We start from the raw sequence: 27,271 nt of genomic DNA, 5'->3' as shown, positions 1-27,271 counted from the left end.
AATAAAGTTTTGAAGGAAAGCATGCAGTATCTAAGAAGAGTATGTTAAAAGTCTCATAGCAAGCAGTAGCTGATATACACCATCAACAAACAAGAAGTCAGCTGCTTCCACTTTGTCAATTGCTTCTTTGCTAGCAAAGTCCTTAAGCACATGGTAGAGTGTGGAGTGAAACTCAGAATCTTCTTCTAGCTCTTCTGAAAAAGCTTCACTGGTTTCAGTGATCTTGAGCTTTTGTGCTTTCCTACCATTAAACAGGTAAAGAGACCAGTCTTCGTCTTTGACAGAATCTGCTTTAAGATGCTCACTTACCTGTTGCAGAAAAATAGAACTGTGCTGTAAGGTGATGTCCATGACACTGACAGAATATAAATTCTAGTATGAAATTCTAAATTCTAATATACTCTTGAGTGTAACACAGAAGAAAACCAAGGTGCTGCTTTGAACTCCTAAAATATTAGCTCTCCTAGGAGACTGTGTAACAGATGCTGTACCAGCACGAAAATCTTCCATCTACTTTGCCTCTATAAAATGCAAAGTTTGGCCACTCTAGTACCGGGTTTTGTTGCTCCTGACTCCTGTGGAGAGATGTTAAGCTAGGAGCATTAATTTGTTTTAATTCTTGCTCCCTGGGACAAAGCATTAGGCTAAATATTTTTGTCACACACGGTTAACTCAAGAGATTGAAATCTTGAAGCTCTCCCAGTAGTATGACATGCTTCGTGTCCACAAGCACAACTCGGAGTATTTTTCTGTCTGGAGAAGTTTTAACCACATGTGGTTTAGTTCACAGATGGAAACAAATCAACACTTAAGTTTGCTTTTCCCCTACTTTACAGTAGGGAACAAATGAAAACCCATATGGACAAGAAGAAATTTCCAGATACTAATAAAACTTGCAGATCATATTGCTATTCAGCTAGAAGAGGCTGCTACTCATGAAAACTAGCATCCATCTCTATCATCTTGGCCTTGGCTAAACCCTCAATAAGTGATCTATCAGTTATACACCCTAGCACATGAGCAAGCATCTGTTACTGAGAGGTGTCCCATTAGAGATCTCACAAATGTGAAACAATGGAGAAGCAGGCTCTGAAGTCTTACTGACACAAGACCTAAGTGCTGCTAATTAGTCAACCTCAAATCTTCAAGCTGCTGCAATAAGAGCATAAGCAGGTTGACAACATTGAGATGAGTGTAACTTACGGAAGTCTGTCTCTTTAACTGCAATAGGGTTCTATGCTGCTTTTCTCTAGTTCAGTCTAAATTCACAAACCTTGAACACAACTTGTTCTTGACCTGCTTCTAGATTCCACTTGCTCCAGGCAAAGGCAAAAGCAGATGCAACCAGTGCCATCTGTTGATATGCCCTAACTTCTGCTAGAGGAGCCTGCAATACAAAAGTACAAGTTAGAAAATATGTATATCATTCAGTCTAATTCCCTGTGTCATACAAAAGGAAGAAAAAGCTTGTTTTAACTGGAATCCACTGGCTAAGCTGCCAGAACACTTGTATACCTGCCAGCTGATTCTGCACAACAGGTCTTCATACGAGAAAATGTTACCTAAGTGAAAAATAGGTGGAAAAAGCAAGAGGGAAATCATATGGTTTTGCACTCACCTTTTTTTTTACAGAGATATACTTGTGAGAATACTCTCCTGGGAAAATATTCACACCAGCTTTTTTCAGAACTGTTCTTAATTCAACAGGACTTATCCATTTTCCTGTCAGGTGTGACAGCACATCCTTCTCTTCCACCAATACTGAATACAACATGCACTGGTTACCCTGTTGTACAAACCAGTGAAAAGCACTTACTGGTCATGAAAGCTATTTTGAAGCTTCAGGCTTCAAATAGTAACACTTTTGCTAGTCTGTATATTGTGTACATAATCTACCCTGCTGGGCTGTAAACTTTGATTCAAGTATCCTGAAGAAAGCCACTTTTCTGTAGGATTTTGGAAATGTCTTTGGTCTACTGCTCCATGCTTGTGTTCATACTGATTTTTTTAAAAACCACACATGTTACTGAACTGATCTATACAGAAATGAGCATATGGATAATCATGCATAACTTGAACCTTTAGAAGGAATGAGTATCACTAGTGCTAGTTGCTTGAAGTGCTTTTAATTTTCTTCGTATAGTTGAGAAGAGAGAGGAACAATTTTTAAGTTTCTAGCTGGTGAAACAGTCTTGAATTCAGTAAGGAAGAATCAATGTCAAAGCACTTCCTGGACTTTTAATACAGATTCTTCCTTCTGACCAGTTCACGGGAACTAACTGAAATTAAATCACCAATACTGTTCCTTACAGTACTTATAAAGGAAGAGATCCTCACTCATTTTCACTGGTGCAGAGTGAGATTCAAATAGCTCTTGCAGAAGCATCTCAAGGACACCGTAAAAATTCTATATTTAAAAAAAATCTTCAAATATTTATAGAAAATAAGTTATTTACAGTACCTTAATTTGTATCTGAACAGTTGCAAAGACTGTAGTAACTGTAAGTAGTGCTTCGTCCACACCAGTAGGTTGCAGCTCCCATGCACGATATGGCATGTTGAGATGTGCATCCTGAAGAAGTCCTATGGTATAAAAGGCACCCATCTCAAAGGTGATACTCTTTTCTTGTGCTTCATACTTTATATTGCTGATGCCATCGGTTCTCCACTGTTCGCCTTTACAAAAGGGATGCAAAATTACAAAGACGATCCATAAAGCTTCTGCTTGTGATATGTTCTGGGGAAGAACTACTTAGTAAAAATATCCTAGGTTAGCTAATACTGATAGTTAAGATAAAATAGCAAGCGCATTAAATGGTGTTTGGTTTTTTTTCTATTCCTATTAAAAAACTAGAGTAAAAAGACTCAACCAGCAGTCCATTATTACATATGATGCAGAAGCAACACAGAACTAAAGGAAAAAAACCCAAATCAATTAGCACTGATGTTCCTAAATTACTTCTGTGCTCTGAATTGGTTCTTGTTCTTTGCAGCTGGATTCTGTAAATAGTCAAACTCGGGTATAAATTCTGTTACTCATACTTAAAATAAATTGATGTCCTAATTTCATACCTGCAGCATCCCATCGGGCTACCACAGGATCCTCAAAATACATCACATTGTCAGAAAGCCTAAGGGTTATCTTTATTGCTGTATGTGTGGCATCTTCAGCCTCTTCTGTGGGATATGGGAATGCTTCCAATCCAACATCGAGTAACTTTGGCAAGACAAGAAAAGGCCAAATAACATCTTTATTAGAAAATGCAGTAGGCTATGTTTTTCTTTAAGTCCACCTAATTGCCCGGAGAGTTTCCTAACCCAACATTTAAAATTTATTAGTATAAATGGTTTGCTAATACTGTACATTTCCAACTACAATGTTGAAGTCACCAGAAGGGTGACTACCAATAGGTCTTTGAACCCTTCACGTGCTGTAGGTGTCAGTGCTGCACAGCAGGTATAGTCAGTTTTCAACAGATCCACAGTCTCAAAAAATCCCACGAGGACATGGGAGGCAAAAGCAGATACAATTCCATTTTTTCCACAGTGTTAAAGGGAATGAGAGAGATCACATACAACTGCTAATGCAGGTCTGTGTGCGCAGCTCTGAATGAAGACCTGTGCCTCTCGATCTGCTCACCATCCTGCTTTCTTTGCACAGGAATTTCACTTGTTAAAGGTTTTTGGCTTCACAATAAAAACCGTTATGTAGGTTAATGCCACATCAGGTTCCATGAGTGGGAAAACTAGAACACACTGAGTGTAGTCCTCAAATATCTTGCAGAGCCTCGAGCTGTATTGGCAGTAATTTTACCCTTTTTACCTGTACCTTTCACATGTGAAAAACTAAGAGCATCTCTCTTTGCTTTTTCTTTGGCCATGAGCATTTTTCCAGCATGCCAATCCATGCTAGCCATGCTGATGGGCACTGCCCAGGCACATGCCTCTCTAGGTGTAGGCTGATCATCTCCCTACAACTGCTCTTAAAATTGGCCAAATGTAATAAAAAAATTATTTGAAAACTTCGTCCTTCGGTTTGCTGCTCAAGAAATTAAGCACACTGCATTTGTATGGTGATGACACACCTCAGGAACAGCTCTTCAGGGATGGCAGGGTGGAAAAGTGCATAGGAATTAATCTCTTTCCTCACTTACCTCCACCATACTCCAGTCTTTGATTTGTTTGACCTGAGGTGGAAGCTGCAGAGCATCAATGTGGTACACGCCACCCACTGGTACAAACTGCTGCAAATCAACAATGTTTTCATCAGTTATCACTTCCTCTTTTTCATTTGTCTCCTCCTGCATCGGTGGATTCTGAACTAAAAAAATAACCAAACAATACAAGCTGACTTGGTGCTTAAACTAAGACACTAAATTGCCCACTTCTATTATTTTTCGGTTTTGCACAAAACACCCACGTGCTTGTAGTGCTTTACACTCTGCAGCATTTCAGCACCATCTACTGGTGTTCTTTGACTCTTCTAACAGTGAATTGAAATATGAGGCAGATGGACTATGAAAAATACTTCTTGTTTTGGTACTGAGCTTTTTAACAGATTAATTCTGCTCTAAATTTGTAGTCAATTCAAATGCTTTATAAAGGAACAAGGTTTTACTGACAAAATGAGTCACATCATTAATCACAGAAGGATTTCACAAATATGTAACAAAGGAGATTCTGGGTGGGTTTGGTAAGATTGTATTGGCACGAAAAGAAATGAAGTAATTAAAGAAAGATATAAGGCACCTACAGGTCACATGCTGAAGGTAAAAGACATTATGAAGATCAAGAGGGATTTGAAATGAAACAAAATTTTCAGATAAAAGGGAACATTCCTATTTTTTCTATATGTAACTATGTACACATTAGATATATGTATGAATTTAAGTTTTAATTAATTAGAAAACATTACTAGAGGGCATCAGTGTCATGGACAAAAATGCCTAGAAATATTTTCTTTAAAAAAAAAAAACCCTGAGCTCAGATGAAACATTGCACTGGATGCTACAGAAGAAGGACAGAAGTTACCATTGACATGGATCAAGAAAAAGAGTTCAATATGGTAACAACAGCTACTCCAAGTGTTATGAAATTTGCTTTTAGAGAGTGAGATAATCTCAAAAGAAGACAAATATCTATATAAGCTTTCTTCAAGCTTTTTAAAAAACAAGTGAAAATGGTGTTAATTTTATAATGTCAGATTTAGTTGCGATATGCAGAAGTTTTATTTTACTTCATGCAACAACCTCAAGTCCTTTTGCAGTCATACTGAACAAAACATCTACAGGAAGTAAAAACCTTTTTTCATCATACAAGAAAATTCACTCTTATTAAACCAAAGGAAACAACAACACTGGAGAAATTTGTAACAACTTATGTGGGACAGATAAACAGTGTTAGTTCCTCTTTTTGCAAAGCATATCAGCATCTTTTTTGCTTTAAGTACACATTTAAGCAATACTGAGGAAAATCTCTGCTAAACGAACACCTAATGTTACGCGCGTTTGAATCATTCTTTTTGAGGAAGACAGTCTCACCGTACAGCCTGGCAGATTCATAAAGACTGGCTGTCTCACTTATAAACACACATAAATGTATACATAATACACAAATGTACATAAACACAATAAACATGTACATTAATATAAGCATAAGTAATAAATAAAATAATTAAAATAAGTAAGGGGACAAAATCCATTTTCCTATCTGTCCTGTTTTCTCCCTGCATTTAACAATCATTAATGGAAAAGTCAATAAAACTCAAGTGTTATCAAAACATCAATATCTTTATAAACTTTGTACCATTCACAGAGAGATCTATATCACGGTGTTTCCACATATAAAATAAAAAATTTAGAGTAAGTACTTTTGTAATGCTGCACATAAAAACTAACCAAATACCTTCTGATGGTACGTCCAAGATTTCTGATTTCTTCTCAGCCTCCTCCTCCGTTATTTCATTTACATCAGCTGTCTTATTGCTATTTTCTTGGAATGAGATAGCATTCTATACAAAAAGCAGAAGGCATTTTTTCATCAGAGCCAGACACAATATAGGGTATCACCTCCTTCAAGGAGGCCCAAGTAGAAAGAGTACAGTCCCACTTCTCCAGCAACACTTGCACCAATCTTGCTGCAGCGTTTCAGGAGAAAACATTTCTACCTAGTTAGCAAAAATCGCTTTGATTAAAGATACTCTCCAACTTTTTAACTGTATATATAGAGAGAGATAAACATAAAATAATTACTTCATTTCCACAGCAAATTCCATCTTGAGCTCCCCAAGTACCATACGTGAATGTAACCTTCTTAGCAATGTGTGCACTCAAAAAATCTGTTTATGCTGACTTTACTGCTAGAAGAGCAACACAAAGAAAACTTAAGCCAATGTTGAATCCAAAGCCGTACTGAAACTCTGCCAGAACCCCCATTTGCAGCCTTAGCCTGTGCCTTGCCCATGATATTTATTCCCTTTCTCACACTGTTTTCTATTTTCAAAACATGTCCCTAGATTTCCAGCCAAATTTCCAACTTGTATATGAATTCATCCCTGTCACAGCAGACTCCTCTGGAAGCCCAGCAGTAGCCAAATGTCAGTTCAGTGTACGAGCTATCCATTTGGAGGCACCTCCTGTGCCCTGTGCTGTGCTAGTGCGTGGGAAGAACATACATCTCCTGAAACCAGGCAGAAGGTGAGGAGAAAGAAGTGTTTACGCATATAAATGGGGGGAACTCAAAGCAGAGCCAGACAGGAGGAGTGACTGCAGTGGCTGAGAGAAGTAGAGTCTTCAGATGTAACAGGAAAATCCACAAAACTGGATTAAGAGAAAGAGAATGAGACCTGGAAAAGGAAAGAAGAGAAGAAGTGAAATGAGGACTTTGGAGAAAGTCTGAAAAATGTAGGTGAAAACTGCCAAAAGTTCATGCAAAAAAAAAAAAAAAAGAAAAAAGGAATGAAGAAAACATAATTTTGGTAACTGCATCACTACTGAAGTGTCATGGACTGGAAAGGACAAAGGCAAAGAACATTGCTACAAACATACTAACAAGGCATAAACCACAAGGGTTTTGCTATTTGTGCAGAAATTTTAGATTGAGAACCCAAGTCATTTATCTACAGGTCATGGATGATACTGAAAGTGAGAAACACAAACCCAGTAAGAAGAATGAAAAAACAAGTAACCTCCACAACACCTACAGACAGCATATTCCATTGAAGAGTGTTGATGAAAGGAATTCACAAACAGAAACAGTGTTGGGAAGGCCCTCCAGTGGCAAAGCTTCACTGCACAACCATGCCCTGCTGAACTGAATCTTACTCTGCACACTACGACTTTTTCCTAATATCAGATTCCTGCAGTGATTTTATGGGGCTGTCAGTTTCTCAGAAGCACAATCCATTCATCCGGACACACGTCACACATTTATGCAAATATCTCACAAAGGCACCTGACGTTCCTCATGGTTTGACCCTACTCTTAAACTGCCAACTCAATGCCAACTCAGGCATGCCAACTGCACATGCCAGCTACGACATCTTGTAGAATTTTCTACCTTCTGTACAACAATCATTGGCCATTCACCCTTCCATTCCCTCAAGAAGATCTATGGCACAGTACTAACACAAGCCACATTTTTCCATAGAACATTTAAGAACCTGGTGCTCTCAGACACTTCAAGAAGCTGTTGTACTGCAAGAGGGCCTCAAACAACAGCAGCTTTGTAGAACATCCTTTTGTGAGATTCTTTTACCTACATTTCTTGCATTAGACCACATTTCTTCTTCGGTGGACATGTTAGGCTCTTCTCTGGCTTTCTTTCCCTCTTCTTCTGGTTCTTCTCTATTGTCTTTTGAATGCTGAATTAACTCTTTGCTATCTAAGACTTCCAATTCTGGCACACTCTGACACTGCAGCCAAAGTGGAGATACGTGGTCATAATGAGTATGCAATATGCGAATAGCAACACTGCTCACAGCCAGCGACTTTGGAAGATCAAATCCATGCTGTGCGTCACAAAACTTGTGATTTTTGAATCTGTAAATAACAGTTAAAAAATAATAATAAAGATTGGCAGCACTTCCTTTTATATTTCTTCATAAGTATTCAAATTGATGTTCTACACTAAAATTCACACAAATTCCCTTTAGTCACATGGCACAGTTTAAGAAATACAGTGGGATGTCATAATGCACTTCCCATCTTGTACTGACAGCTGCCTGTAAGCCCCTCTGGAAAAACTGTAACTGCATTAAGGACATCAGGAGCTGCAAAAATAAAGGTCCTGATAGGATGACAGTGAGGCATAATCAGTCGGCAGCTCTTCTACATAGTACATTCCTGGTAAACTGGACTAATTTAATGGGCAAGTTCCTGCATAGGTGAAGTCACCAGTTGCCTGTGTTACCTCAGTCTCAGCATTTTCCACATAAAATCCAGAAACATACTCAAATATAAAAGGTAATTTTCACAATCAACAGTGTTACACAGCTATTGATCCTTGTGACAGTGTGGGAAATAGGCTAAAAGCAGGAATAGGAGGTCAACTTGCATCAAATCAAGTGCCTAACCTGTGAACTTGAGTTCTTTCATCAGATATGGAAGTTTCTTGCTCATTGCAATCCCTGTTCAGCCGAAATCAGAACGATTCAAATAATACTTCTTTTCTGATAAGATTAGGTAGTCACACATACTGGAATTCTAGTAAAGCAGCATTTCAACCAATTCTTGACTGAAAATTCTAAGTGCATCTCTAAGCTGAACAATAGGCTTTAACCCTGACCAACACGGGCTCTTCCTGTAGGTCAGTCTGACATTGCTCAGGACCCAGCCTTCCAGCTCTCTTAGCAAAGCTTACAACAACAGGTCCTTAGTTATGGCAAAGTCCTCTTACCAATTTATTCCTCATATTTGCATAGTGAGAGTAGGAAGTCCATTCAGAAATCTTGGTTTGAAAAATATATCAGTTAAATAGTAATCAAATAATAAAAAAAAAATCTTAGATTTAGAACCCACTGTAGGGGATATTTGCATTCCAGGTTCTAGAATCTTTTCTCTAACAGAAACCTGAGCACAAAGCATCATTCACCACTTTGCAAGAAACAGTAACAGCTTAGAACCTATTTTAATGCATCAGCAGGAAACACTACTTCCAGTGGAATTTCAGTTCTCTGCATGGGTTTTATTGGTTTCCTTTTAAAACTGCTCTGGCAGTAACGGGGTTCTACTGTAGCATTTTAAGAAATGAATGTTATTTATATATATATTTATATACATATAAACAGATAAAAATATTTATGCATATATCTCCATATATAAAGCACCCTTGTTTCTTTAATAAAACTCCGAGATAACCAGTACCTTCCTTAGCAACAGGTTGGTATGAAATCCATCAATTGGAAGTCTGTAAAATAAACACTATTCAACATGAAAAATAATATGAGAAACTGGCTCTTGTGTTCACTTGACTTGGATAGACAAGGCCAGGCCTGATTTTAAATTAAGAATTTCAGTATGCTGTACCTTACTTTTTTCTTCAGATTGGCCCAAATACAAAAAGTAATGTTTTTATCCTTTATGACTGCCTGCATATTTCCAGTGTCAGAATCTTCATACATATTAGCTGTCTACAAAAGAAAAACAAATTAACTAATTTTTCTTTTTTTTTTTTTTTTCATAATACTTTGCTGTACTTACATTTACACTTTAAAAAATAAGAACAGCCACGCAGGAATGAAAATACACCAGATCAGGCTCAGGTATGTTTTACCTATGTACTAAAATATGACAGCTATAAACTCAACTCTCTGTAAAAATCTAAAGGACATTCTTTTTCTTCCTCTCATTTCATCAACTCCGTCAGTCAAAATTCTGCCAAATATGGGATTTCACACTATCTTTTCAATTGTACTGCCTCTCTCCCTTAATCATGTGCCCTCAAAAGTATTTCCTAAGGTAAGTTTAAAAAAAAACAAGGACTTCCTAAGGAATAAAACACTCTTATCCCACAGCCACTACACAGAGCATTTTACATTTTGGTCAGTTTGTAACTTGTGAAATGATAATTACATTAGGAGTTTAATCCTAAAATCAGCAAAGTCAAACAAGACTTTACCATTTCTTAATCTGCAGAAGATTTTGACTGTGAATAAACATACAATTGGTTCACTATTTCCTTTATTTATTATTTTTTGTTTCCTCTAGCAATATTCTTTTGCTAAAAATACTTACATATATGATTAATATACTAAAAATAGCAAGCAAGATCACTATCTATACACGCAACCTAGAAAACTGATTCCCAAGTACATTTTAATTTTATAGTTTAAATAATCTTTACTCTTCCCAAGACCTCAGTTTAAACACTACTTTAGTCATATTAACTTGCATTAAAAAATGTTTACAAGCTAACCCTATGATCTGCTTTTCACGTTTGATACTTTCGGTACAGTCAATGAACTTTAATTTAAATCAATGAGAGAAAATAGGGGACAAATTTCATACAGCATTTTCTAAATCTCCAAATCTCACAAAATCTCACAATAATTTAATATTAAATGTCTTAATGATGAGAATTTCCACTCTAAGGCTAAGATTTGCAAGGGGTTTTGAACAAACATGTCTGGTATCTGCTATAGACATAACTTGGATCTCAAATACTAAATCTGGAAACTGAAATACTAATCTCCATGACAATTTAAGAACAAACACAACCAACCATCACAACAAGACACTTGTAGCTAACCTTATGTGCATTGGGCAAATCACAAATTCAAAACAGTAAGTCTTACTTACTTTAAGCAGGAGTTCTGTTGCTCCATTGTACTTCTGATGAAGCAGATTCCGCAGTTCCAGAATAGATTCCTGGTACTGAACTGTTTCTTTTTCTGTAATCTCATTTGGTGGTGTGTCCAATAAAAGAAACTGCAACTTCTCAATCAACTAGAAGACATTATATGTGGGAAAAGCATCTCTGTTAACAACACCAGCCTTAACATACTGTGTGTTCTGTCATAAAATATGAGACAAGCTTGCTTCCTTTGTACCTAAATTTATCTTGGTTGCAGTGATAATCTTTTTATATTATGTATCTAGATGTTGCAGTAAGCCAGCACTATCAGATAGACAGTCAACCATGCAAAGTGCTTGAAATTCCAAGGTCAGGTCTGCCTTCCTTCATTCCTCCGTTCCAATTCCTTCATTCCTTAACTTGTGGGCTGTGAACTCTTAGCTTATGAAATAGATCATTTATTGAACCAATTGGTCATATGAAGAAACTTTTGGTCAAGTATTGGCTTTAACTAAAAGCTTACAGTTTTATTTTGGAACTGTACTTTCTATAGTAATAACCTCAACTATGAAATCTTAAAAAAAAACCAGGAAGACATATAGCAATTATATTTTAATTCTCAGAACAATCCTTAGCGTGAAGCTTGGAACTCTGTGACTACATTGTTGTCTTCCACTATGTGCTAATATCTTCATACGTAAATGCTTGTATGGAACTAAAACATTCCTTGCTGGCCAAAGGGACCTGCAGCACTGAGACAAAGGGAGGATCGGTTTACATTTTATGCTTCCCTTCAGACATGTCAGATTCTTCTTCCTCTTGCCCTGTGGAATCACAGTGCCACTGCTCACTAAAGGTGTGTCAAAGCAGCAGCAGAACTGTAACTGCTACTGCCTTTTTTGTATTGCACCTTTAACACGGTCTGCCTCAACAGTGAGGTCATTCCTGTCAACTCTGAGCTGACGAGCTAAATGATTTCACAATTTGGAGCGTTTAACAGTTTCCTCTAAAAACATGTAGAACAGGAAGGAAATGCTCAAGTGTTTCAGGCCAAGAGGTGACAGGCAATCTTTTTGACATCATCTTGCATTTCCAGTAGGGGCAAACCAGAAGTGTTAGCCCTACAGTCCAGGGTAGAATACTTTTACAGTATCTGAAGTAGCTGTAACTGATTCAGTGTTGGATGGGAAGAAGTGTATTTGTGGATGTTGAGAAGGGATGGAAGTGGGGAACTGCCTGGCTTGCAGGGTAGAAGAGAAGGGTAGGAGTTAACTGTTGAAATTCTTGGAAAGCACCAGCACATTCCCTGCTGACTCAGGAAAAGGCAGTATGCAGAAGATGAAAACAGCAGCACCCAGCAAGCATTGCAAGACAGGAAATCTAACACTTGGAACCAAACCAGCCCAACAGAAGTTGTACTACACATGCAACTTTCACCTCCAGTTTCTGGCAGACCTAATTTAACTTTCTGAAAAATCATTACAAAGTTAGTGTAAATGAAAATAAATTCCTACATTTACAGAGCAGCCACAAATTGTGTAAAATTGCTTCACAAACAGTCAGTGGTTGGTGGCTGCATTTTGGGAACTCCTGCTCTTACATGGCACTTCACTGGCTGTTAAGTGTTACATAAGAAGGCTGCTGTCCACTCAAGTATCCAGGTATGACATGAGCTTCTATGTTCTGGCTCAAGACTGTTTAAAGTGTACACAGCAGGGAAGATGGATTTTGGAATACTAAAGCTCAGTGTAGAAGGACTACACATAAATCCCTTAAATGCACTGCATATTTCAAGTCAATAATAATCCTATTTAGAGTTAACAATAAATCTATAATTAAAAAAAATGTAAAAACTGAAGGGAAACTTGTGGGTTTTGAAGGTTATAGCCAATTTCAGTCATTTGGATGAAAAAAAAAAAAGAAAAGAAAAAAAACGACAAGGGAAGGGGCTGTTAAGTATGTGTTCCGGTAAGCTTAAACTGAAAAATACCATTTTAACACTTACATTTAGCAGCAGTTCCCCCTTCTTCATCACAAGTTGAATGTTCTCATTTTGATCTTCACGCCATAAGCTCATGAAAGTATTTATTTCCTGCAGTACAGTTGGGTCAGGACTTCCATCACAACTAAGGTAATGCTCCCACTACAGGAAATGTTCAAAGGAAAACAGATACAGGCATGTGGTGCAAATGACTATCACTATTACGAGAAAAAAAGAGGACTCTGAAGGACAAATATATTATAGTGATGCATTCATACCTGCATCTAAATATGACAGTAACACCATCTGGCTTATCACTATGCCACATAAAAAATGCTTTACTTTGATATTAACACGTTAAGATACTTCTGGCCACCCATATAATATTCATTGTTTATACCTACCTATTTATCAGCAGTTTCTGTTCTGCTAGGCAGAGCCTGCCTGTCTGCAAAAGCAATGAATTCAGTACCTGCCACAAGTGAGGGACTGAAAGAATAAATGACTGAGAACACAAATGAGGAACCGGTGCAGGTGGAACAGGCAGATTGTTCTCAAAGCAGATACTGCCAACAAAATTGAAAATTCCTACACTGGCAATAAAGCTGCTTAAGAGCCTTCTACTGCAACATGTTTATTCCTCCTTTCTCTGCCTCTGTAGAAGATTCCCTCCTCCTTAGCAGCACCAATTTGCTGTTACAGAAACCTCTGGTGCAAATGGGAAATCCTAGATATTTTCTTTTTTAAAAAATAATTTTATTTCAAATCAATTATTGGTCATTCTTACAGTTGGGGGAGGAGAAAAAATATCTTCAACAGGCTAAACCCACTTAACTCTACAGATGACCCTAAAATTGGCTCATGGGACCAATTTATCACCTGTAATGTAATTTCTTTCACCCATATAGTAAGATACTAAGGAAACATTGAGCCTTCCTGTTTACTGTGAAGATTAATAACGCAGTATTACTGAAGACCGCATTGCAATGTAAAATGGATCTTCTAAAGCAAAAATGTTTGTCCAATTGCATTGCCAACTACTTCCATAATCATTTCCACTGGCATAAAAAAATAGACAATAAGAGGTGAGTGCTCAGTGGACTGGAAACTCCTGTATAAAAGACTGATTAGTCTCCTGTAATTAAAACATCCAATTATTTTTTTTTCCATCTTCACACTTCAAAGAAAGCTTCAGTTTCACCAACAGGAAAACATCCACAAAAATAACAGTACTTGTTCTTCAAAAGAAGGGATAAATTTCATGATAGTTTGTAAACTTATCTGTTAATCTGAACTGAAATTGTTCAGAAATAGACGTGGAAATTCAGCATTTGGTATATTTATTTTGCTCTAAATATTCTTAACAGCAGACTAATATAAATACTGGTATTTCCCTTAATTTACTGATATTTTATTTGAATACTTATTTTTAAAATAATAGTTATATTTTGCCATCACTTTTCAAAACAAAAAAAAAAACCATTTCTCCTTCCAAGAAATACTCTTGAGAAACATCCATAAACAATAACCGTCCCCTTTTAAAATGGCCAATAGGGTCTCTTGTTCACAAGGATAATAAAGACAGAGCTTGTCATCACTTGAAACAGGTAATAAAAATCATCCAAACATGTCAAGATGTAACTGTGAAGTTATCATAGTGCATCCTCATGGCAAGAAAGCTAAGGGCACACTGGGTTACACCAGGAAGAACATAACCAGTGACCATACGACTTTAACCTCTTCGGGGCTCCTAGGCCACATCTGCAGCGACACATCCAGTTTTGGGCCCCTCAGTACAAGAGGAAGAGGGGTAAATTGGAGAGTCCAGAAGAGGAATACTAAGATGGTTAGGGTACTGGAGGAAACAACACATGAAGAAGGGCCAAGCTTTCTTCATCTGGAGAGGCATCACAAAGCTAAGGAAGGAGCTAAATACAATCTACCAGAACCCAGAGAGGGGTTACAGAAAAGACAGAAACAAACTTTTCCCAGAGGCGTACAGAGATGATGTGTCATGACAAAAAGGTAAAGATCACAAGCTGCAACATGGGAAATGCTAGTTGGATTTAAAAGAAAATTTTTACAATAAGGAGATAAAGCAGTCAACTAAGTTGTCCACTGATATGGTATCCTCATCCTTAGAAATTTTCAACACGCACCTGAGCACCTTCACATAACTTCAGAGTTTGCCCCGTTTTGTGCTGGAGGTTGAAGGATATGAATTCCAGAAGTCCCTTCTATCATGATTTATCCTATGATTCTAAATTTGCCCCACAGAGGCTTTAAAAAGTCTCTCCCCTCCCACTCTTGGTTCCCAAGCTATAGGGTTAGTTGCAGATGTTGAACTTTGTACAAGACAAGGTGAAAATCTTTGTGTCTACAAGTCTGTTCCTTACCTGGAATCAAACTGACCAAATATCATTGTCAGACAGTTACTGAATGATGTTTGATGGATTTACAAGACTGAAATGTTCTATTAATGTATTACATACTTTATTATTAGATATTTAAAATATAACTTTACTGGCATATTGGGTTATATTCAACCACCATGTATGTTAGTCTAAACTGCAAGCATTAACTCTTGGCTGCATTTTCATGTATTTCAGTTCCTGACAGCTGACACAGATTTGCACTGTGTCCTTCAAAGTTCTGGCCATCCTCTCTCTGAATGGTGACCTATGATATTCAGGAACCACCCGAACAAGCGTTGTCAGTGGTCTCAAACTCTACAAAACCATTTTTAAGCTCTGGTAGAGCTTTTTTAAGGAATGTTAAAATGCAGAATGAATTAAACAAATAGAAAAGGAAGGACAATGTGAGAATATAGCGGAAGACTGGAGAAGAGGATGTTTAAGTGACCTTGCAGCTGGGATGTAGAAAAACACATATACCGTACTAATTGTTGTTGAGCTTTGTGTGTTTAACAAGCAGAGCTCCTATATTTAGATAACACAGGTTTGTGAAACCCAAGGCCTTATAAAATGTTGAGATTCCAGCTCTGGCAGGAAAAAGACCAAAAGATTGTGATCTCCCCTGATAAAAAATGGAAAAAAACAGCAGTTTGCACTCATGCTTTCACACTTGCTAGCAATGCCGGAGCTCTATAGTGCCTGCATTATTCTGCTTGCATATTCCTCTCTGCCTAGGTGCTGTTCAGGGCTTACCCAGACCCTAATCAAGGACTGAGCTCTGTGGTGTGTACATTCCCAATTTGTGTTCCCTCTGCTGTGTACAGACCTCAGTTTTGACCCAGATTATGAGGTAATAGGAATAAATTTATTCTTTTCATTTTATCTGTGGCTTTGTGGTTGTTCCTGCATTTTGCCTGCATTCAGCTCACACAGACAAATAGGAGAACATATGAAACTATAATTCCTCTTAACTGCTACAATAAGCTGCAGGGCTCTAATACTTTGGTCAGTCAGCCAGGCTTCTCTTTGCGTGTGTTTCTTTTCTATCTATACCAAAGTACAGAAAACGGAAGAGAGTGAGGATGGCCAGTTACTACCTTAAGATGGAACTTGAAATGCAGTCATAGCACACACCTAAGTTCAAGAATGGAAGCATTCCAGGATCCTGTAGTTGAGACATAGTCTCTTCACTGTCAGTCTTCTGCAGCACTAGGCAGATTTTGGAAAGAAAGCTTACCTTTGCACGTGCTCTATAATCTGTTTTCCACTGTTGTGCAGACAAAAACTTCTGTTCCAGTGAATGAAGTTCTGCTAGTTCAGACTCTCTTCGTTCTTGTTCCTGTTAAAATACATACATATCAAATACAGGAGTTAAATAACTGGTTTGTTACTGGTAAATATCGTATATATAAAAAAATTATGATATTTGAATGAGTTATCATTTAAACAAATGCAAACACTGATAACTTTCTCTTCTATAAAACATTTAAATGAGAAGACTGCAGCATTTAGCAGTATGTAATTGCCATCACACCAGTTGCGGAGCCATATGACAAACATGTCACGTGACTGTTAACCTCCTACTCGAACAGTTTCCGTATCATCATCCTAGAACTATGTCTAATGAGAGCTGATGAAAAATAAAAAATGTGAGAAAGGTGATGTTTTTTCCACAGAGTTTCTATTATTTTTAATTTAGCTTCTCTCTAGGAGGAAGAAAACATTCTGTGAAAGACAAAAGGCACAGGTAAGAGTGACTTTTTCCTAAAGGAAAAAAAAAGAATAAATTGTGGTAAATCTCCTTATTTTTAAAAGACAAAATTATTTAGGTATTAACAATCAGGGGTTTTTCCTGAGTTCTAGTGTTCTTAGAAAAATAAATATATATATTGAAATACACACCCTTACACAAATATACATATATGTACACATACAAATCAAAGCATCTATCCTAATATGTAACCACTTCTAGGGTTTATACCAAAATTTTCTAGCTACAACTGTACTGAATGTAGTTATGGGGAACACAAAAAATATATCCAATTGAAAGTATAGTGGAAATGAAAATAAAGAAGTATTTATTCAAAATGGAGTATCACATATCCCAAAAGTTAGATGCTGTGTTTAACCACAGCATCTTTATGTATCAGAAACAGGCAAGACTATCTTGTCTCTGAGAATTTTTCTGAATTAAAGCAAAACTAAACTAAATATTGGCTTAGTGAAAGAATAATACAGAAAAAAGCTCAGCACCATTTCTCTTGAATTGATGCGTATTGTGTTTTATTTAGTTACTAATCCAGCTCACTACCTACTCAACCTGTGGGATATTATACAGAAATATTTCTCAGTGATTTAGTTAGATTTTTCATTATTAATTTGAATCTATTGATGCTAGAAAATTTCCTCTACACTGTTTCCAACACTAAGAACATAGGGAAATCCCTATCCATTCTTACATTAAATTAATAATGTTTTACAGACCTTGTCACAAGTTTAGAAATAGTATTAGAATTGCTCAGTAAGTAGTGAGTGTAAACTAACTTTTGCCATAAGCTTTTCCATCAGCTCTTGTTGAATTCTCTCCTTTTCAAGTCTTGCTGCTTCTTGTTCAGCTTGCAATCGGGCTTCCTCTGAAGATTGGGAAATATATCAAGAGTATAATTATATTTTGCTTTATAAAATCAGACAAACTGGTTTTTAGTTATGTAACGACAGAACAAACACAACAAGTAGCAACACAAAGGTGTATATTATATTGCACAGAAATCTTGCAAATAACCCAAATGACTTTGAATCACAGTACTAAAACACACAGAATTAAAACAACACCACTAAACGCGCTACCCCAATCAGTCTGTGACAATGTAAGTGTAGACAAGATCAGCAAGCCCTCCTTTTTCCCTCAGAAACAGTAGAAGGAGAGCCATCTCCTTTTTATCTACAGCTTGAACAGGCCCAGGTTCGTAATCCAGTGTCTATGGTGAAACCGCCTGAGTAGTTCAGTCCCAAGTTAGTCTTCTCCTTTCCTCCAAACTTTGGTCACTATTTCAGTCTTATAGTTACTGCTTCATTGAAATCTTCTTCAGGATCAGCTACTCCTGATCACATTTTTAGCTTTTCTTTGCTGCCACAGGGACTAGAAAATCAGAGAGCATATGAAAACTAAAATTGATTTCAACCTTTAAGCCTTCAGCTTCAGATAGCACAGACTATCCATCAATCCAGATGTTCCCAAACTGTGGCTAGAATGTTACTGCCTACATGCAAATCATTTCAGATACATCTGTGTTGTATAGAGGCAAGAGCACGGACAGTTCTAAAATCTGCCTGTACTTACCCAAGCTGCTACTACATCCACTGGCAATCACAGCATGCACAAACCCCGACCAGGATGGGTCTGATGTTCAGGCAGGGGTTGTGATACTAAACTGCAGAAGTAGGCACGTTCAGATGGGGATGGCAGCTCACGTCATGCATTTGGGATTTCATTTTAAGGGATACAGTGATATACAATAGAAAGATCTTGAAGAAGTGAGTGGAGGAATCATTCTCTCAGTAGAGACAAAAGAAATAAGCTCAAGTAAACTATACTTTCATCTGTCCTAGTTTGTAGTCACCCTATCTACTACCTCTTCAGAAAACCAGCTGCTACCTCTTCAGAACACCAGCTATCCCCCTGCCAGCAGTAGCATTCTATTAGCCTGCTCTGGGAAAAGTCCTTTTCAGACAATCTCTCCTGTCTACTGATAACTGGGCTAGAAAGGAGAGGGAGAAAAAGAAAAAAAAAAAAAGGAAAAAGAAAAATCACAAATCACTACATTACTAGCTTGTTAAGAATATTTCAAAAGGTAAAGGTAAGAGAGAAAAAGAAAATTAATCTTCCAGCCATCCTCCTTCACAAGCTGCTAATCATGGTAGAAGTAGAGAAAAGACTATGACTCCAGTAGGAAAGTGAGATGTGGAAGGCGATAACAAGTAACACAGAATTTGGCCCAAACAGGGACGAAACACCTGTAGTTGTAAAACAGAGAGATGTTGGTGCACATATAGTTTGAGAGATTAATTTCTGCTCATTTAATTAAAATAAGTAATTTGTGCCATCCTGTAAATAAAGTGCACGATACCTTCCTCTTTCAGCCTCCTTTCTTCTTCCTCTTCTTTCTGTAATCTCAATCGTTCGGCTTTGCTAACCTTTTTGCCACCGGACTTTATGTTTCCAATAAATTAAAAGAAAACAAATGGCAACATTACATTAACACATTTTGAGAGGTATTCACTTTCTATAACTTTGCCATTTTAATCTCATCCCTGAACTGAGATTTTAGACTCTCTACACAGTCAGTAAAGCCTCCAGAATGGTAATCTACATCTTGGACTCAATTTCCTTCTCATTTTCATGACTCTCAACATATGCGCATGCAATTAATACGTTATTCTAGGCTAGACACTCCTTAACGTGGCCACTGTAGGGGAATATTAAAATCTCTTGGTTTAGTGTGGAAATTGAATGGCTGCATCTGCTAAGAAAGGGGATGTTACAACTTCAAATGTTTGTACAACTTGAAATGTATTTGGGGATATAGAATCATAGAATGGTTGGGTTGGAATGGACTGAGGTCATCCAGTTCCAAAACCCCTGCCACAGGCAGGGACACCTCCCACCAGACCTGGGGTTGCTCAAGGTCCCATTCAACCTGGCCTTGAACACTTCCAGGGAGGAGGCACCCACAGCTTCTCTGGGCAGCCTATTCCAGTACCTCACCACCATGGAGAATTTCTTCCTAATGTCTAATCTAAATCTTCCCCCTTTCAATATGAAGTCATTCCTCCTCATCCTATCATTGCAGGCCCTTGAAAAAGTCCCTCCCCAGCTTTCTTGTACGCTCCTTTCAGGTACCAGCAGCCTGCCATGTGGTCTCCCCAGAGCCTTCTCCTCTCCAGGCTGAACAACCCCAAATCTCTCCCCAAATCCCAGGCACAGAGGTGAGGCTGACAGGCTGGCAGTTCCCAGGGTTGTCTTTTCTACCCTTTTTAAAAACGGGCACAATGTTGCCCTTCTTCCAGTCACCAGGGTCTTTTCCTGACTGCCATGACTTTTCAAATATCACAGAGAGTGGCTTGGCAACGACATCAGCCAGCTCCCTCAGGACTCTGGGATGCATCTCATCAGGTCCCAGAGACTTATATATTTTCAGGTTCCTCAGGTGGTCAGGAACCTGATCATCCCCTACAGTGGGAGGGGCTTTACCCCCCTGGTCCCCAACTTGCTGTCCATTGACCCAAGAGAGATGAGGAGAGTGGTTCACAGCGAAGACTGTGCCAAAAATGCTGTTGAGGACATCGGCCCTCTCCTTGTCTCTTGATGAAAGGTCACCATTTTCATCCACCAGTGGGGTATGCTGTCTTTAACTTTCCTTTTCTGGCTGACATATCTGTAGAGGCACTTGTTATTCTTTGCTTCCCTTGCAAAGCTCAGCTCCAGCTGCACCTTAGCCTTCCTGACCCCTTCCATATAAAACTGGGCAGCGTCCCTATACTCTTCCCAGGTTCCCTGTCCCTGCTCGCACTGCCTGTGCAGTTCTCTCTTGCTCTTCAGTTTGACCAGTAGGTCTTGATGCAGCCACGCCGGTCTCTTCCCTTCCCGGCCTGGTTTCCTGCATCTGAGAACTGAGTGCTGTTGCACTTTATGGAAAGCATCCTTAAATATTTGCCAGCTCTGTTCCCTTGTAACCGAGGACTGTTTACCAAGAGGTCTTACTGACTAACTCCTTCAAGAGCTGCCAGTTTGCTTTCCTAAAATTTGGGGTCCTGACTATACTCCTACCATCTACTCATCATATATTCATTATCTCTTATCATCTCCTACCTACCTACTGTCATGTAACAAATTAACCAAAACAGAATACTTATTTTTGTGCTGTAATTCATAGCATTCATAGATTTCTAACGATACACAATAACTGGATTTGTGAACATGAAGCCACATTGTCTTCAAGAGACTTGAACAGCTAGGCTATGGAAAGCATAATTTGCTTTGGATTTGAAGATTTGGATTTGGCCCCTCACTTTTTTCTTCAACATCAAAATGGAAGATTCTTGGATTGGTTTTTATTTTTTATTATCATTTTGCTTGGGCTTTGTGTTCAATGTCTTTTTGTGTTGACACCGTAAGGTCAAACGTGTAAGGCTGGCATTGTCACTATAAACCAGCACTTAAAATGAAGACACACAAGAAAAAAACCACTGATTTTCTGCTAATGCAGCAGGCAAAAGTTGCCTAGTGTTGCAATAGTCACCAAGCGCATAGTTACTAAAGACTAAATTGTCTTTATCCAGTTTTGCTCAGTGTTTACACAGGTAACATTGCCACTGCACTGCACATGTAATGAACTTGCAGACAATGTGCCTTGACTCCATTTGGTATTGGTGGAATGATACTGAGGAGCTGTTCCTGCAGGCAGATGCTGCAGAGACAAGGCCTGAAAAAAACATATTAAAAACAAACAAAAAAAGGGAGGGGGGTAAGAAGCGATGGGCAAGGAAGCAAATTAAAACAAATTCATGGAGCTTGTAAAAAGAAGGAAGCTGATTGTGTACGGAACTGCAAAATTAATTCACAGCCAGTATTATTGTTTACAAGTGGGACAGATAAGCCTATTTTCTTGCACACATGAGAAAATAAATCACAATATTCTGCTTGGGCTCCAGCATATGAAGAAAACAGAGATTGGCAGCAGCCTAAACTAAGGGTGAAAGCAAAGGTGTAGATGACAAAAGACAAGATTTCAAAGAAAACAAATTACTTGCATTTGGTGGTATATCTGTGTACTGGCTGGACAAGGGTGTTCTGCCATTGCCACACACAAATGAAAGAGAATTAAATTAAATCAAATGTTCACTTTTTTAAAATAGAGAAAATATGGACTGTGAATGGGTTCAGAGGGCAAGGCACTGCGACAAGAGGAGGAGACATATCTTTTACCTAAGCATCTAACCTGGATGTTACATTTCTAGCAAGTTTGCAGATGTTTCCTTAGCGAGTTTGCAGATGACACTAAGCTGGGTGGAAGCGTGGATGTGACGGAGGGTAGGGAGGCTCTGCAAAGGGATCTGAACAGGCAGGACTCCTGGGCTGAGACCAATGGCATGAGGTTTAACAAGGCCAAATGCCAGGTCCTGCACTTGGGGCATAACAACCCTATGCAGTGATACAGACAAGAAGTCTAGCTAGAAAGCTGCCTAGAGGAGAAGGACCTGGGGGTGTTGGTTGACAGCCGACTGAACATGAGCCAGTAGTGTGCCAAGGTGGTCAAGAAGGCCAATGGCATCTTGGCTTGTATCAGAAATGGCGTGACCAGCAGGTCCAGGGAGGTTATTCTCCCTCTGTACTCGGCACTGGTGAGACCGCACCTTGAATACTGTGTTCAGTTCTGGGCCCCTCACCACAAGAAGGATGTTGAGGCTCTGGAGCGTGTCCAGAGAAGAGCAACGAAGCTGGTGAAGGGGCTGGAGAACAAGTCTTACGAGGAGCAGCTGAGAGAGCTGCTGAGTTGTTTAGCCTAGAGAAGAGGAGGCTGAGGGAAGACCTTCTTGCTCTCTTCAACTAGCTGAAAGGAGGTTGTGGAGAGGAGGGAGCTGGCCTTTTCTCCCAAGTGACAGGGGACAGGACAAGAGGGAATGGCCTCAAGCTCTGCCAGGGGAGGTTCAGGCTGGACATCAAGAAAAAAATTTTCACGGAAAGGGTCATTGGGCACTGGAATAGGCTGCCCAGGGAGGTGGTTGAGTCACCTTCCCTGGAGGTGTTTAAAGGATGAGTGGACGAGGTGCTGAGGGGCATGGTTTAGGGAGTGTTAGGAATGGTTGGACTCGATGACCCAGTGGGTCCTTTCCAACCTAGTGATTCTACGATTCTATGATTTCAGAAACCTGAATCCCAAGTCCTCACATCATCACAAGTGTGAGGCAAGGGCTTACAAGGATTCAGTCAGATAAGATAAACTGCCTAAACCAGTATGAATTTCATCCAATGTCAGCAAGAGAATACAACTGGACAGAACCGCAATGTGAGTAACCACTAAGGATCAAAGGCATCTATGGGAATCAACTCTTCCTTTTCCACAGTGAAATGGGTACAGAATGGTACCACACCAGCAGAGCAGCACAGTGCCCATCTTGCAGCGGTGTAAATAAGGCAATAAAGAAAGAGGTCCAACAAAGCTGACGGGGAGAGACAAGAAAAGAGAACTTAAGTTCAAACACTTGCAAATGAACACGATGGTGTTAGAAACACTTCCCACCAACTCTACCCAAGTATTTATAATAATTTGATAAATATTATAAGTAATCCAATTAATAGGTAACTTGGAAATGAAATCAAGGGGAATCTTTGTCATCCATTTCTCAAAAAGTGTACTGTGAGTACATTTCACATTTTGATTCTGACTAGTACATTTTCAAACACAAACAACCACTTGGAAAGCAATTCACTTTATGCTACTTTGCATGGTAATGAGTACATATGTAAATGTAATTTAGAATACAAAGGTTATAACAAAGCTTGAACAAAAACAGTGGTGAAAACTTACTGTGAATGACCAGCACACACCCCTCAGAACCTGAATCCTGTCACACTTGTTACCAAAGCATTTACTTGCAAAATTTGCTTAGAATAGTCAGTAAAAACCACAGTTCTACCCATTAATATTTCAGGAAAGAATCAGTTCCTTCTAGTTAAAAAACAAAGAGGTTTTTTAGATTATTTTTCTCTCAGTGAAAATGGAAAATCCACTTGATTGATTTGCTCATAATCACTCTTTAGTCAAATTCTTTTCCTGTACTGACAAATCCGAGACGCAGAGCTCCCCAAGGAACGCATTTGCATGTGTTCTTTTGGGGGAGGGGTCAATAACGTAATTATCACTGAATTAAGAATAAGCCATGGCCATAAATTTATGCAATCCAGTTTCCCCGCAGACTTCTGTCTGTTGTCCCTCCTACCCATCATGTTCTGTGTCCAGATTGCGGCTCAAAGCCAGGACACTGGCTCTCTGCCCAGACATCCACTGCCAAGCAAAACACACAGCGGCCACGCTCGCCACTTTCTCTCTGGTAGTTCTGCAGGAACATGACTTGAACTCCTTCCAAAAGGCACATAAGTTAATTGTCCTGGGATGCCTGTTTCTCTTTCAAATTTGATTGAGCCTGACCAGCTGGCTCAGAAGAAATACAGGTTAAAACACAAAAGCCCCACAATTTTCTTTTTTAAAAAGCATATTTGCATACAACTGCAGTGTCACAGCACCTTTATTAGGAGAAAACCTCTTAAAAATAATGTTTTGTAGACATTAAGTCCAGGACTAACTGATGCTTACTTTAATTTCAGTATAAAGTGCTTTGAAATTTTACTAATTTAATTTCCAAAATAACTGAATAGTCCTGGCATAATGTCTAGAGGAACACCGCAAGGGTCAAAATGCTGTGTGTGAACTACAGCGTGTTTCTGGCTACCTACCTTTTTTTTCTTTTTTGGACCCTAGAAGATCAGAGGTGAAGAAAAAAAAAAAAAAAAAAAGGAAAGTGAGCATCAGAAAACAGGGCATTGAGTATTAAGGACTAATTAGAAAACACAACTATTCTGTAAAATTAGATTAGATTAACTATTGAAAAATTATAATAACAATAATTTCAATACTGCAGAAAATCAGCCACTAACATGTGACTCCAGACCACCATAATTTTTCAGGCTAGGCTGCACTTGTGGTTATAGAAGTATATCTACTTATTCCCACTGTTACAAAATCAACACACAACAAATATGTAATTTAGTTCGAGATACAACTTAAGTCAAAAGATGTAATCTGATCAACTGATGCTGTATGCTCCTCCTAATAACACTAAAATACATCATGCGATGACCTAGAAGAACACAGAAGCACTGTTGGAGTCTTCTTATTCACAGGGAAACTACATACGAAGAGAAGAAATTTAATTAGAAGGTTTCTCCAAATGACTACAGGAAATAAGAACACGTTCCAGAAAGCTGAACACCTAACAGTGAATACTTAATGTGATTTCCCAATCACCTTTTCTGGGCAATATCTGCTATTGCCATGTGAATTTATATAACTTTGGTGTGATTAAATACCCACGTGAGGACATTTGTGGGGTCATGAAAGGGGACGAAGGAGAAGACAGGCTGTGCAGATAAACAGAGAACTCTGTTATGGTGGAATGATTCCAACAGCAAAGTTTTATTATAGTTCTGTCCCAGCCGGGTTTCTTGATAAGCAGCAATAACAATAAACTGTGGCACAAGAAATGGGATCGGAGGTTGCAGGAAAGCTAGCATGCCCTTCAGGTGATCTTTTGTAGAATCATAGAATCATTAAGGTTGGAAAAGACCTCTAAGATCATCAAGTCAGCCACTACCAACACCACCATGCCTACTAAACCATGTCTCGAAGTGCCACATGTACACATTTTTTGAATGCCGCCAGGGAAGGTGATTCTACTACTTCCCTGGGCAGCCTGTTCCAATGCTTCACCAGTAAAGAAAATTTTCCTAATACTCAACCTAAATCTCTTGACACCACTTGAGGCCATTTCCTCTCATCCTACCACTTGCTACCTGGGAGAAGAGACCAACAACCACCTCATCATAACCCCCCTTTCAGATATTGGTGGAAGGTGATAAGGTCTCCCCTCAGCCTCCTCTCCTCCAGGCTAAAGAGCCCCAGTTCCCTCAGCCGCTCCTCCTAAGACTTGTTCTCCAGCCCCTTCACCAGTTTCGTTGCTCTTTTCTGGACATGTTCCAGCACCTCAATGTCTTTCTTGTAGGGAGGGGCGCCAAAACTGAACACAGTATTTGAGGTGCGGTCTCACCAGCGCAGAGTACAGGGGTAGAATCAGTTCCCTGGACCTGCTGGCAACACTGTTTCTGATACAAGCCACGATGCTGTTGCCCTCCTTGGCCACCTGGGCACACTGCTGGCTCACGTTCAGCTGCTGTGGACCAGCACCCCTAGGTCTTTCTCCTCCAGGCAGCTTTCCAGCCACTCTTCCCTTCAGGTTTTCAAAGCCTGAAATCTATTTTCATAAAATCACAGAGTGTCATGAGCTGGAAGGGGCCACAAGTGCCACCAAGCCCAGCTCCTGTCCCTGTATAGGACACCCCCAACACACACCCCATGCGTCTGAAGGCACTGTCCAAACACTTCCTGAATATTATCAGGCTTGTTGCTATCTCTGCTTCCCTGGGGGGCTGCTGCAGTGCTCCACCATGCTCTGAGTGAAGAACCTCTGCCAGAAGGCCAACCATATCCTGGTCTGCATCAACAGAAGCATGGCCAACAGGTCAAGGGAGGTGATTCTGCCCCTCTATTGCTCTCTTGTGAGACCTCATCTGGAGGACTGTGTCCAGTTCTGGAATCCTCAACATAAGAAGGATATGGAACTGTTGGAACGGGTCCAGAGGAGGGCTAGAAAGATGATCGGAGGGCTGGAGCCCCTCCCATACGAGGACAGGCTGAGAGAGTTGGGGTTGTTCAGCCTGGAGAAGAGAAGGCTCAGAGATCTTATAGTGACCTTTCCAGTACCTGAAGGGGCTACAGGAAAGCTGGGGAGGGACTGTTTACAAAGGCTTGTAGTGATAGGATGAGGGGCAATGGGTATAAACTGCAGAGGGGCAGATTTAGACTAGACATAAGGAGGAATTTCTTCACTATGACAGTGGTGAGACAGTGGCACAGGTTGCCCAGGGAAGCTGTGGCTGCCCCATCCCTGGAGGTGTTCAAGGCCAGGTTGGATGAGGCTTTGAGCAGCCTGATGTAGTGGGAGGTGTCCCTGCCCATGGCAGGGGGGTTGGAACTGGATGATCTTTAAGGTCCCTTCGAATCCAAACCATTCTACGAGTCTATGATTCTGTGGTTCTACGACTCTATGACCCTATGACGCCCACACTGACACACCCCCCCCCCCGGCCCCGGCGCACCCCCAGCCCTTCCTCGCCGCAGCCCCGCGCGCGCTCTCACCATGACGCCGCCGCGTCGCCTAGGCGACCGGCCCCTCCTCCCGCGCGCAGGCT

The 27,271-nt window shown here is 39.5% G+C and overlaps 1 protein-coding gene across 5 annotated transcripts; it reads right to left on the bottom strand.

The window, feature by feature from the left end:
- Positions 1–30: 30 nt before the first annotated feature.
- Positions 31–27,253, bottom strand: DNAI7 (dynein axonemal intermediate chain 7). 5 transcript variants are annotated; one of them, XM_054078541.1, is made up of 16 exons: positions 27,219–27,253; positions 24,701–24,721; positions 19,314–19,395; positions 17,731–17,819; positions 16,424–16,525; positions 12,797–12,934; positions 10,797–10,943; positions 9,525–9,628; positions 7,760–8,039; positions 5,905–6,010; positions 4,155–4,321; positions 3,073–3,217; positions 2,462–2,676; positions 1,619–1,786; positions 1,274–1,387; positions 31–309 (listed from the first exon to the last, which is right to left on the bottom strand). In XM_054078541.1, the coding sequence occupies exons 1-16, from the start codon at positions 27,219–27,221 to the stop codon at positions 31–33; spliced, it is 2,160 nt and encodes a 719-aa protein (XP_053934516.1). In that variant the 5' UTR covers positions 27,222–27,253. The 5 variants fall into 5 exon arrangements, with proteins under 5 accessions (XP_053934516.1, XP_053934523.1, XP_053934531.1 ...); XM_054078548.1 differs by having other exon boundaries at positions 2,462–2,583; XM_054078556.1 differs by lacking the exon at positions 1,619–1,786.
- Between the last annotated feature and the right edge of the window lie 18 nt (positions 27,254–27,271).

Source organism: Cuculus canorus, chromosome 1 (assembly GCF_017976375.1).
Source record: "Cuculus canorus isolate bCucCan1 chromosome 1, bCucCan1.pri, whole genome shotgun sequence".
Classification (NCBI taxonomy): domain Eukaryota; kingdom Metazoa; phylum Chordata; class Aves; order Cuculiformes; family Cuculidae; genus Cuculus; species Cuculus canorus.
This window is presented reverse-complemented; position numbering and strand designations above follow the sequence as displayed.

What these genes read in the sequence shown, in the direction of transcription:
- DNAI7 (XM_054078541.1), bottom strand. An exon ending in TGTGGTCTAATGCAAGAAAT is followed by an intron (nt 6,011 to 7,759) that starts GTAGGTAAAAGA and finishes CTTTTTGTATAG; the next exon opens with AATGCTATCTCATTCCAAGA. An exon ending in AGCCCGATGGGATGCTGCAG is followed by an intron (nt 2,677 to 3,072) that starts GTATGAAATTAG and finishes CCTTTTGTAAAG; the next exon opens with GCGAACAGTGGAGAACCGAT.